Below are 12,723 nucleotides of genomic sequence, written 5' to 3' on the forward strand. Positions count from 1 at the left end.
TGAAATCTAGGCAGTGATCAGAGTGGAAGGAAGACTCCACATCTTCTGCATGTGGAGAGAAAAACCAATTAAGATGGAGAACCCTTGTGGAAGAATAATTTATTTAACTTACTGGAGCAGTACCAAGCAATTAGATTTTTTGTTTCACTGGTTTTTGAGCCAAATCCCTGTCTCTCCTTCCCCCTCCCTGGTTCTTACATGTGCAATTACTTCAAAATATCTCTATTACTTCTGACTGGAAATTCTGAGACTTCACCTCAGGAAGGGCTATTTTTAGTGTGGCTGATTGAAAAAGCTACTCATTTTCTTCCCTTCCCCCCTCCAAAATACATAAATTAATGGTCTCAGGGAAAATGCTCCAAAGATAAGTAAGAGGACATGCTGTTTTAAGAGTGAAGACTGGTGGCATGAATTGTTCCAGTGCTGCACACAAGATGGACAGCCAGTCTCAATTTGAGAAACAATTTAAATGTGTGACAAAAACTTTGCAGATTTATTACCCAGTGAGTTTCCGCCAAAAGGACCCAGCCTGGCTACCTGCAATTCACAATTCATGGCTTTTACTGGTAGGGAAAGCAGGGTTTTATGAATAACTGAGTTACAAGTACCAGAAATGGGGCTCTCAACTGCTGAATTCTGGGAAAGGGTTCCTTGAAAATAGTTTTAGTCTAGAAAATAATATTAGAAAGTAATAATACCTGGTAGGACCAAGCCCAAACACCACCCCGTCTAACGAAATTATACACTGAAGCAGGAAAAACTGAAACAGAACTATTTCTTTTAAAGGATTCTTTCCATTTTGGTGCCACTTTTTCTCTTTTTGTTTTTAGAGGAGTTAGGCTGTTTCACATAGTCCTGACCTTCTGATGTTAACAGTACATAGTAATGTATCCTTTTGGAAAAGCATGAGAGGCATCCTACCTCCTAGAATATCTTTAATTGTAAAGGGTGTCATAGCTAACTACATTTATTCAATAAGTATGATGTATTTTCTATTTGAGAAGAGTAAGTAGAGCACATTTATTTGGTCACTGGAATACAGTAAGTAATACTCCACCCCTTTTGTAAAGCAGCAAGCATAACAGAAAGTTTCTTTCTCTTCTCAGGTTGTCTACATTTAATTCATCTCTGAATAACCCAAAAATGTAAGTTCCTTTAATTCTAGGAGATAACAACATCCCGAAAATGAACAGCATTTCATTCCTAAAAGCTCCATATATTGTAGATCAACTTTTAGGCGAAAAAAAAGTGAAGGGTTTGAGGGTTTCTTTTGTTTAGCTAAGACAAATCCACATTGGTGCACTGGGTTTCTGGAATTTGGTATAATCCCTGTAATGGACTTCCCAAATATTTTTCAACTCTGTGCCCATTAGGTCTCATGGAGCTCATGTGCCTTGAATCCTTCCATGGCTTCCCCAGTAATGGAAGGAGTTGTCCTGACTACTGCAGAAAGTCTGTAAATCAGGAATACAGATAAACTTTTAAATAAAATCACCAATGTGGAATCCTGAGCCTGCATTAATTTTAAAGTTCATTTTGTTCCCAAACAGTCTGACCTACTGAGTTACATTTCTGTGTGAGGGCACACACACAGAGTTACACATGCAAATTGGGCTCATGCGCATTGGAAATCCTTTTAACCCTCTTTACTGATAGACAATCACCAATAACTTCTGAATGGGCCTGTAGTCTAAGGCTCAAAACAAATCCAGTAAGCCAAATATACGCCTTTTGACTGATGTTTAAAAAAAAAAAAAAAAAAATCCGTTAAGGTACAAAAAGCACAATCTGACCATTCCTACTTATTCTATCAAGAGCTATTGTTTCCAGGAAGAACAACAGGGAAAAAACCCTAACCCACAAAATACATCTGGATGCTCAAGGGCAGAGGGTATAGCAGGGGATCTCAAATCTCTCCTTCTTAAGTAGGAGAACTGCTGTTCCAGTAAAGAATGTCTGAGTAATTATTGCAAGATTCCAGCTTCTGCCTCTGAACATTGGAGCCTTGACTATTATTGACTCCAACTTGGATTTCGTCCTTTGTAGCCAGAAAGTAACATTTGGTCTGGTTTTCCACACCTAAAGAAGGGAAAGGACTCAGCAGAATACTCCATACCACATCATTTCTACACAATGTTTGAGACAAAAAAACTTCATTAAAATAATGCAGTTTCTATTAAATAATTTCTCTGTGCACAGGTTCTAACTCCTAGGACACCAGTCCCTTAAATCCTTCCCAATGGCCAAATCCATATACACAGATACAGATACATATACTGATGTAATCTCATGCCGAGTAACTGTCCTACTAACTGAAAGTGCAATTGTTTGAAGGACTGGCTATAGTTTTTTCTTATAAATCTAACCATGAGATTATGAACACCTACTTAAGCATGCAAATAAGAAAGCCTGAATAAAACTATGGCTTGTCTTTCATTCTCCGCTCTATTTCTGGAATAAAGTAAGCACGGTTTTTTCCTGGTATAATTTTGGCACTACCCCCTTGGCTGTGAAGTTTCACAATGTCCTTCTTTCCCAGAAAAAGATGGTACAAACTGTGAGGAGAGGGGTTGTTATTTGCCTGATTCCCTGTGGGGAATTATCTGACTAGGGAAGCTGTGACCAGGGACTAATTAGTATTTAACTCCTGCCACAGACACAAGTGGCGGGGGCTTAGAAGAAAAAAAGCCAGAGCATATGACCTGTTCTGCAGCAGGCTGCCAACAAAACAAGAAATGAAGACCTGTTGATTAGTGAACTATGAAATAACAGCAAACCCTTCAGACTGCAGATGATGTTTCACTTCTATTATGCATGGTCCCATAAGCACCACAGCTTTTTAAGATCTCTGTAAAAATACATTCACCTTTTCCTATGGATACTATCAAGGAGAACTGCTGAATAATGTTTTCAACAATTAAAGCTTTAGATAGTTAAAACAGAATGCAAAGAATGCTTTAAGTACTGTTTTCAGAAGAAAGGAAACTGAATAAATGTCTCTAAATAAATACTTTTGGCATCAAAAGAACCACAGTTAAAAGAATCGAAAGAACAAGTGCACTTCTAACAAACAAGGATAAATAACTATGGCTAGATTAGGATAGCTTATGGGCACGGAGAGAGAGAAAGAGCTGCCTCTGAGAAACAGCCGCAAGCAGGTTAAGGGCCTGTGGATAAAAATCAAGGACTACACCAGTAAAGGACACCTTATAGTTGGGATCTATTTGAGCCATCTCCAGGAAGGTGCAGAAGAACTAATTTGTGTAGAAAGCCAGTGCAAGGAACTTTCTTTCCCTCTCTCTGTCCCCTCATTCTTTCTTTCTTTCTTTCCTCTTTTCCTTCTTTCTCTCTTTTTTTTTGCACCTTTCCTCCCTTCCTTTCTCCCTCCCTCTCTTCTCTTTCACCCTACCCTTTATTTCGAATCCATCACCCATATGCTGATACCAGGAGGTCAGGGACAAACATTGCAATTTCCATGCCAAGTCTGTAATTTCCTAATGTCACTTTTTACGTTTTTGTGGACCTTCTGACTCTCATAGTTCCTTTTCAACCACAAGCATCCACACACCTGCCTGTTCCCTCCCCTTTCAGGTACTGAGTAGAAACTAAAATTAGTCAACACAAAAAAACCAACCCACTGAAAACCAGAAGAATGTGGAGGGCTGGACCAGAGAAAAATGCCTCTGGAATTTTTTTTTATTTTCACTTAGAGATTACCTGTAACAACACCAGAAGCAACATTTTCACTTATAAGATGTGGTTTTTAAATGGAATATATTACTTAATTTTTCTGTGAATGTTGTATTGTAGGCAAATCTAAGCAAAACTCTGAGGGGACTTCCAAAACTGGCTACAAACCATGTATTTGTAACTGAATACTGAGTATAATGTAATTTGGGACCATAATTAGATTGTCAGCTAATCACAAGCCAAAGCCTTTAAGAACAAAGTCCTCTTATCACCACAACTTGAATGTGAAAGCAACCAGTGGTTGGGATGAAGTCTGAGAGTTCTGATTTCTTTCCAAAGTGTAAAAAAGACACTGAAATCAGTGAAGTCTTCAGCAAACCCACAAAACCCCATCAATTTCCCATCATATTCTTTTAAACTATAAGGAATTGCTGCCCTTAATTGCATCATGTTTACTCAGTAAACACGGTCTATATTTATTAAACTACACTTATTAAACATGATCTATTTAATTTTTCAGCTAAAAGAGAAGGGCATTTCCTTGGTATTTTTCACTTACCCAAATTCATCAAAACTCCCACATTTGCTTTCACTCTGTAGTCACTAGGCCAAAAATACCTAGCTGAACTAGAATATCTTTTAGAAAACAAAGAAAATCCTAATAACCCAACAACAGTTATATGTTGCTCACACACAGAGTTTTTATCAGTAGTTCTAAGTTTTCAAAGAGAATAAACACTGTCTTTACCCACAAGTCAGACAGAAGAAAACATCTAATGCAAAATACTAACAGCCAAGTAGAAACATGGGATGCTGCAAAGTAGAAACAAAAAGCACAGTTCAGTGATGCTATGCCTCTCCAGATCAGACACTACAACTATTCAACTATTTAATAATGCTCATTACCAAAGTGCTCCAATGCTCTGCTTAACCACTTTTTAGGTATGTTCTCCTACTTACCATCACATTTTTGAGTTGCCTCATTCTGTTTGTGGCCAACAGGACACTTGCACTCGTATGAACCTACTGAATTAATGCAGTTTCCTCCTTGGCAGACTCCAGGGATAGCCTGGCACTCATCAACATCTGCAAACACAAAAAAAGACACAGATCTCATTACCTGACATGAGATACATGAGTTACTTTTAGTAACTTCCTGTTGCACTTCATTAAGTTCTACTTACACTTCAAATTGTGTTGAGGTTTGGTTTTTTTTTTTTGTTGTTGTTCCCAGCTCTAATTTGGTTACAAATAAACCACCCTGTGTTTCTGCAGCTTTTTATACAAAACTGTCTAGGAGGACATCTTTCCTGGTTGGCTCCCTTAGGACCTGTACCATGAAGTTACCATCCCGGTGTTTCAGGAATCTTCTTGACCTGCTTGTTCCAGTTGTGTGATGCTCCCAGTTAACATTTGGCAAGAATATGGAACTCTTTTTCAGGAGGATGGTCAAAGCTCTTATAAGGCATTGAAATTCTACCTGAGTTTGTGGATTATAGGACTTTGTCAGTTTTTATTCCTCCTGGTGCTTGTGCTATAGATAAACCTATGCTATTGGCCCTGTCCATCCACCTGCTTTTCCATTTAAGCAAGTATAATTTCTCACAGTCAAGGAAGAAGGCAAGCACTTCTTGCAGGTTTGGGGTTTTTTTCCACAACCATTGGACTTGGGTTTAAGTACATTTGCTGAGAAGTTTGCATTTTGTTCCTGAATACGTGGTGATTTAGCCATCACACTACCATGTCCAAAATGCAACAGTTAGATTGTAAATAGATTAAGGACTTTATCAAAGGCATAGATTTTCTTCATTGTTTTTTTCCTGAATAACCAGTGCTTGCTGCTGTTTATTTACTTGGAAATCAAACATTTCAACTCTGAAGTACTTTAAGGAGTGGGGGGCTGGACTGGCTGCTCTCCAGAGATTCCTTCCAACCCTAATTATTCTATGATTCTGTGAACCTTGACATGACTTAGCAACATCTAGAGAGAAGATGGTTCCACCTTTTATTGATACACAGCCCACCCAGCAGCTCCCTCCCAAGTAAAACACGTGTGTTGGGGTCCCTCCCCCGCCGTGTAGCCCTGGGAGAGGGGCCCTGAGGGCACAGACACGGGGTTTCCCTGCCCCTGCTCAGCCTCGTTCCCATTGGTTGGTTTGTGTTCCCTGCGCGGGCAGAAGGACCCTTGGTCCCGTGACTGGAACAGTTCCTCGGCAGAGCTCCGGCCATGCGGCTGGAGAAATAAACATCTCTGAAACAGCTATCAAGAATCTGTCTGTCCATATATATTTCCTTTCCACGGGACTCCTGGTTTGATATATGCGTGTTGCAGTATCCCCACTGCAACACACGTGGTGTTTGTCTTCTGACCCCAGGGCTTCAAAATGCATTTATCACACACAGCATGCCCGTGCCTTTTGTCACTTATTAACACTTAAATTAAGTTTCCTGTGTCAGCAGATCAGTTGTTAAAAAACCACTATGTGTCTTAAACCGTTTTAGAAGTTGAAGATGTCAAGGAATAGTGAATTAATGGCAGCAGCAGCAGCAGGCAATGAACAGCTCACAGAAACAGAAAAAGTATCACTGGGGCCTCGAGGTGAACCAAGTTTTAAGCTCTATTGGTTCCTTTAATTTCTTTCAGTTCTTTTAGGAAGGCAAATAGATGTTTAGCTTTGCTGAAGCCTGAAAAGCCAATCCCAGTGATGGAATGCAGTGCTTGTCCAGTGAAGGAAACACAAATGGAACCACTATGAAAGGTGAAGTCTTTGAGTCACAGGCATTCTCCTGGTTTTTTCTGAAATTGTGCGCTATCTATTCTTCATCGTATTTCAGTGTAAAGAAAGCAAGCATATTCAACTTTAAGGTTAGCCTAAAAATATACACAAGCTACAAGATTGATGCTTTTTGTCATGTATCATGTCTTGCTGAAAACCCAAGTTTGTTTTAATATATTATTGGCGTTTTGGGACTGAGAAAAGCCAAAAAGAACAAAAGTATTTTATTCAAAAGGCCTATTTTATCAATTGCTTCCTAAATGCTGGTTTAGGATATAAGAAATTTTTTTCCTGAAAATACAAGCAAATTGAAATGAAGCTTTTTTTTTTTTTTTTTTTTTTTTTTTTTTTAGTATCTTTGACAGTTAGGCTAAAGCACACTGGAGTTTTAGCACTATTAATTATCCACTTACTCACACTTTTAAACCTCAGCCACATTAACACAAGAAGCTTTTTACCATAAACAGCAAATCTGATTAATAACTCTTTAGAAACAGTGAGATATACAAAAGTTCAATATGTTACAGATTAAGTGGAATATTTCCATGTGCTCATAGTCTAACATTTGGTAAGTGAAAAAAGACTTTATGCTTTTGCAGAGTTTTCTCTGCAAAATGCCTGCGGGGTTTGCATAGCTACCTTTAAACACGCACCTTCCCTTTCCAGTGTGTGGGCTGTTTCCCAAAAAAACTCTGAAAACCCAAAAATCTCAGGAAAAATAAATCCACTCAGATGATAGCCACAAATTTTGGAGAGTTTTTTATTTACAACTAACTGTTGTAGTAACAACAATTATCCAAATAAAAATTTTTCTCTTTAATTCTGCCCGGAATATGTATGGGGATTTTCTTTGTAATTGATTTGGCATGTGGGAACTAAAACGTGAATTGGTCATGAGTATAATGGAAAACTCTTGGTACTTCCTCTACCTCTTAGAAAGCAGAAATACTGCACACAACAGAAATAATACCAAGATATTTCTCCCTCTTTTAATAATTATTTTCACAACAGCAGGATGTGATCCTAGATGACACTGTCAGTATTTTCAGTAACTAAGACACATTAATACCAAGCACTAGATTACAAAAAAACCCCATCACTCTTCATTGTGAACTTGAACCTTCATCTGTCTTCTCTCTCTTGTCCAGTCCACATCAGTGCTTTTAATATTTAGACAGTGTATTCCTACTACAGAACAGATTTTTTTGGCTGTTATCTCCTGTAATGGCTATATGCACTTAAAAATGTCAGCAACAGCAGCAGGAAGAACAACTGTCCTATTTTCAAAATCTACTCAGCCATCACCACTTTTCTCTCCTTAGAGCAAAAAATTAACTGTCTGCAGGGAAAGGGTGTAGGTGGGAAATGGGACTGCTGAGGGATACAGGGAGGAGCTGAGAAAACGTCCAACTCAGGATTCTGCCATTATGCTGCTCCTAAGGCTATGTAGCAGTGGCAATAAAGTTTACTGAAGTGGAACACTGAAGTTCCTCCTGCCTGAATTCTTGGAATGAGGGATGTCTGAACAGCTACAATTCCAATTTAAGACATGACTGAATAGAAATTTCTGGGGGGAAAAAAATGAAACACAACCAAACAATTTGAATTGTGATTGTCTTTGCTTCTCTTAGATTTTTTTAAACCTATTCATGGTAATAATGAAGTAAAAGTACTACTACAGTGCTCTATACAAGAACTTTATCCAGAAAATAAAATTAACCCTCCAAAGGCACTAAAGACCCATTTAAGATTGAATCATGCAAATCCTTTGAAGAGTAGGAGCAACTTCCTACTTAGACTAAGCTACATCTTGTAAAACTGACACCAAATACATGCTGAAATTATGACCCATTTTCCAACAGCAAGGCTTGCAAGTTCCACTGATTTTGAGTTGTTCATACCAACTCCCAAACCTGGCTATCTACTGATGTCAGCATTCACTTCAAAAATGCCAAGCATTTAAATTATGGACTGAGTGAGCCTGATCTGATACATTACAAAGGTAGTTTTACTGAATATCAAAGGGGTTTGTGTTCCTTTAATTAAAGTCTCTGTAAATCTAATGTCCTCAACAGAAAGAAAAGCATTAAAAAGCATGTCAGATACCTCTATTTGTTTCTAAAACCATCAGAGAAAACATTTGGTTTCTTCTGACCTTTCTGTTGAGGATGGCAGAGCACCAGAACAGGCTGCACAGGGAGGTCTGGAGGCATTTCAGCCTCACATGGACACACTCCTGTGTCATCTGCTCTGGGTGACTCTGCCTTGGCAGGGGGTTGGACTGGGTAATGTCTGGAGATCCCTTCCAACTCCAACGATTCTGAGATTCTGTGATCTTGTTTCAACAGACTCTGCACTGTAATGTGGAGTTTGGAAAGGTAAAAAGTGTCACATCCTGCAGCAAGTGGCCTGATAATTCATAACAGAGCAGACATTGTGCCATCAACCTGCTCACACCACAGAGCTTAAGTCAGGAGGAGTGACCAGTACTCAGAGCTTAAAAGAAAATGTCTCAATTGCTGGAAGTAAAGGCAATGATTCTGTGAAATAAAGAAATTCTGTCTCTCCTTTTCCCTGAAGAAAGGCCAAGCATTTTTCATCTGTGCCTTGCCATCACCTTGCAACACTGCATGCTAAGCCCAGCTGACACAAATACAATCCGAGCTTCCTATTTAGCAGTTATATGTCCAAAATGTAGCAAAACTTATGGCTGTTCAAACTTCCTTTGTTTATCCATCACACAAAGTAGACTACCACATTGTTTCTATGTTTCCCAGTGGAATTCAGCAATGTGGTTACGTGGGTAACTTAAAACTATTTGCCACAGGGAATAAACTGTCAGAAAAAGAAAACACAATTATTGTGGGCATGGGTGCTAAAGAGCACCACTGATCTCTCACATAATTCAAATGAAGACCCAGAAGCTGTGCCAGGGTCAGTCTGGCAGAGCAGTTTCAAGGACCCTTTGTATGTGGCCAAGTCATACAATGGAGCTTGACTTGGAGATTGCAACATGTGCCTCTTCTGTAGAAAACTGTTTCTGTTCATGACATTGTTATGAAAAGAGTGTCTAAAACATACTAATCACTTCAAGACGAATGGCAAAACAGAAACTGTTGCATGCAAGCAGAGGCCTATCTCTGACATATAAGGAAAAGCAACATCAAATATTTTTCCTTAGTGTTGATCAATAATCACTTCTTTCCAGGCCACTTATGTTTTGTTCTCTACGTACAGCAGCAAAAATCTGGAAGCAGCAAAGCACACCCGTATTTTATCACAAGACACAGACCACACACAGGGAAAACAGTGATGTTGTTTCAAGGGGACTGCAAGGTTTCCAAGGTGATTGTCACAGGCAGAGTTTCAGTGAGAGGCTCACCTTGGCAGGCACCAGTGCGGATATTTGGGATGAAGCCGCGGCGGCAGGGCTGGGGCTGGGCAGGGCACATCTCGCAGGGGTGGCCCCACGCACGCCCCATGGTGGCACAGCACAGGGACTTGGTGCAGATAATCCCAGTCAGCTGGCCCTGGCACATCTGTTTGTTCACTTGTGTGAAACACGGGCCTGTCCTGTAATCTGGGGGTGAAAAAAGGGAAAGTTCACTGTATTATACAAGGCACTGTACTAGTAACTATAGAAGGAATTGTTTTTTCATCCAGTAGATACCTATATTAAGAAAATTCCACGGAAATTTAAGCCATATTACTGCTTACAGAAGTTGCATGACACCTTCCATTGAAGGTAATGATTTTCACGAGGTGAGCCTACCTTTCAAGTTACTTCTTTCTGAAGGATACAAGTAAATAAAAAGCAGCTGGACACAAAACTGCTCTTGAGCATTGACAATCTATCCACTAAAATCCACAGTAAGCAAAAGAATTTTACAAACAAACAAACAAACAAACAAACAAAAGAGAAGATCAGATTAAGCAAACAAGGACTGGAAACTGGTTTTCTTGTTCCTAAGCTACTTCACGGTGATTTATGAGAGGGAGCTACAGACCACAGCTGCCACACATTTTTTCACTCCACATTGATCAAGATCCATGACAGAGAGTGTCACAGAATCATCATTCCTGTTGGAATGCCTGTTGCAAAATAGTGCTATCTAGAGAGGACTAATTGTCAAACCACCACTTATTTTCAGACGAAAACCATGAGACAATAAAACCTCTCCAAGCCATACGCAGTACACTAAATAAAGCAGAGAAACAATATGAAAATACACTTCTGGTAGAATTCCTGTGAATAGTTAGTTCATGAAGTTTGAACCTGTAGAAAGAGAATTTTTTTTACATTATGAGTCAACACAAACTGGGTTCAACAATTAACTGAAATTCTCTAGGAACGAATAAGGAACAGATGGTTGCTCTAAGCCAGATTTCACATCCTTGTGGAAACTCTTTAAGAGTGAGGGGGAAAAAAAGAAGAAAATGCAAATCTCTCACTCAGTCACATGAAAGAAGGCACAACAGTGGGGTTATGGCTACTCCAGCTACTATTCCATCCTCTTTTTTTCCTATCAAAAGCAGACTCCAATAGCAATGTGTGGGTCACACATTGCCTTCCATGGACTTTCATTAGGGTGCAGCTGGTCTCACAACCAAGCTACAAATGGGACAACCCTTACTTTCTATAACTTCATACTTTCACCCTGAAGAAATAAGAACTTCGACATCTTCAGAATGGAAAAAAAATGGTTTTCCCAGTGAGATGTTATACTAAGCTTCCGGGGCTCTTAAATGAAAGCTCGAACAGAAATCAACGTTCTGCTTTCTATCTTTGGTAAGGGTCACCCAGGTATCAGTCTGGGAAAGACTTCTGCACAGTTGTTTATACATATTGGTAGTCAATTTCAGCTGGGCTGTTCACTTTAAATAAAGTCAACCAAGTTCACAAGTACCCACAACAGAAATGCCTGACGATAAAAGATTAGAAGATCTCAAATACTCAGTAAGGCCTGCAAACTTTAATATTTTTTGATTATCAATACAAAATAATCTTCAAAGTTATACTTTGCCCATCAAGCAGCAAATATTGGACTTTGAGTAAAATAAATACATTATAAAAAGAAAATCCTGTCCTTGCTCCATACGCTCAGATGGAATTCAGTTCTCCGTGGGGGAATGCCCTCTACAGTGAAATCAAATATTGACTTACTACACATCTTCAGATTTCCAACACTCGCCTTCAGCAGGTCTGACAATCATGACATCCCAGCTCACTTTGCAATTCGCGTTCAGGAAATAAGTAGTTCTGCTGGACAGTATTGTGTTTTTATAGCAGCAATTCTCTGAGATACAATTTTCTGTAAGACCAATCTTTGGATATCACAGTAGGAGTAGAAATTCAAAGTATGTATTTCTCTGTTTAATGGCTGGTGACCCACAGGAATATTCTGGCCAAAGATACTCCACATTAAGAAGTTTGGAATTCAATCAGAGGAAATTAAACCTCAAACTCAAACTAGAGTTGTGAATTGTATCTGAGTTCCACTACCATCCCATAAGACTCAAAATGATTGTGTGTAAACTCTGCCAAAATTAGCAGTGAAAAGTTCAGTTTAAAGAGTGTGTTCGAAAGGAAGATTAGAGAATATAACCAAGCTCTACAGTGTGTTTGTTCAAGAGAATATGAATGAGTCAGGTACAAGAAGGAGTGATAGCAATACACCTACTGCTTACTATATCCTATTAATTAGAAATATATGCTCTGGAAACCTGTGCATAAGTGCCTACCCATGCCTTAATAAACAGAGAATGCATTAATCTAATGTTCAGATTCTGTAACCAAGCAACATTCATCAGCAGAAGCCTGCAGCAAGGTATCTATTCAGAAATATGTTTTATAATAATATTCCTATTTTAAAATACTACTGTAATTTAAAATATTATCCATAAAAAGTGCACCCATTTAAAAAAATCTTTATTCGTTCAGTTTGTCCAACATGAAGCCCAAATGCAAAGAGACTGACTAGTGGCTGCTCTTCTATCCTAAGAGGAAAGTATAGCATTTTAAAATACAAAGTGAAGGCAAGCATGTTCAGGTTAATGGTAAAGTTCAGCTGTTTACACAAAGATCTGTAGTCACACAGTAAATTTTTACATGTGGGAAGCAAACACAGTAAAAGTAGATGCTATTTTGAAGATACTTTTTTGCTTCAAATGAAGCTGTGGATTTGTTTCAGGAATTGTTTCACACAGCCAGTCAGACTACATTATTGCAGTGGTTGATCAGACTTTAAAAACTCCC

The 12,723-nt window shown here is 38.9% G+C and overlaps 1 protein-coding gene across 2 annotated transcripts in view; it reads right to left on the reverse strand.

The window, feature by feature from the left end:
- The window catches only part of FBN2 (fibrillin 2), a 118,415-nt gene that overhangs the window by 85,826 nt on the left and 19,866 nt on the right, over positions 1 to 12,723 (reverse strand). For both annotated transcript variants that reach the window (XM_048292563.1, XM_048292562.1), the window contains 2 exons: positions 9,850 to 10,047; positions 4,651 to 4,776 (listed from right to left, as the gene is read on the reverse strand). In XM_048292563.1, the coding sequence (XP_048148520.1) occupies positions 4,651 to 4,776; positions 9,850 to 10,047 (324 nt within the window). The remainder of the gene's footprint in view (positions 1 to 4,650; positions 4,777 to 9,849; positions 10,048 to 12,723) is intronic.

Source organism: Corvus hawaiiensis, chromosome Z, assembly GCF_020740725.1.
Source record: "Corvus hawaiiensis isolate bCorHaw1 chromosome Z, bCorHaw1.pri.cur, whole genome shotgun sequence".
Classification (NCBI taxonomy): Eukaryota; Metazoa; Chordata; class Aves; order Passeriformes; family Corvidae; genus Corvus; species Corvus hawaiiensis.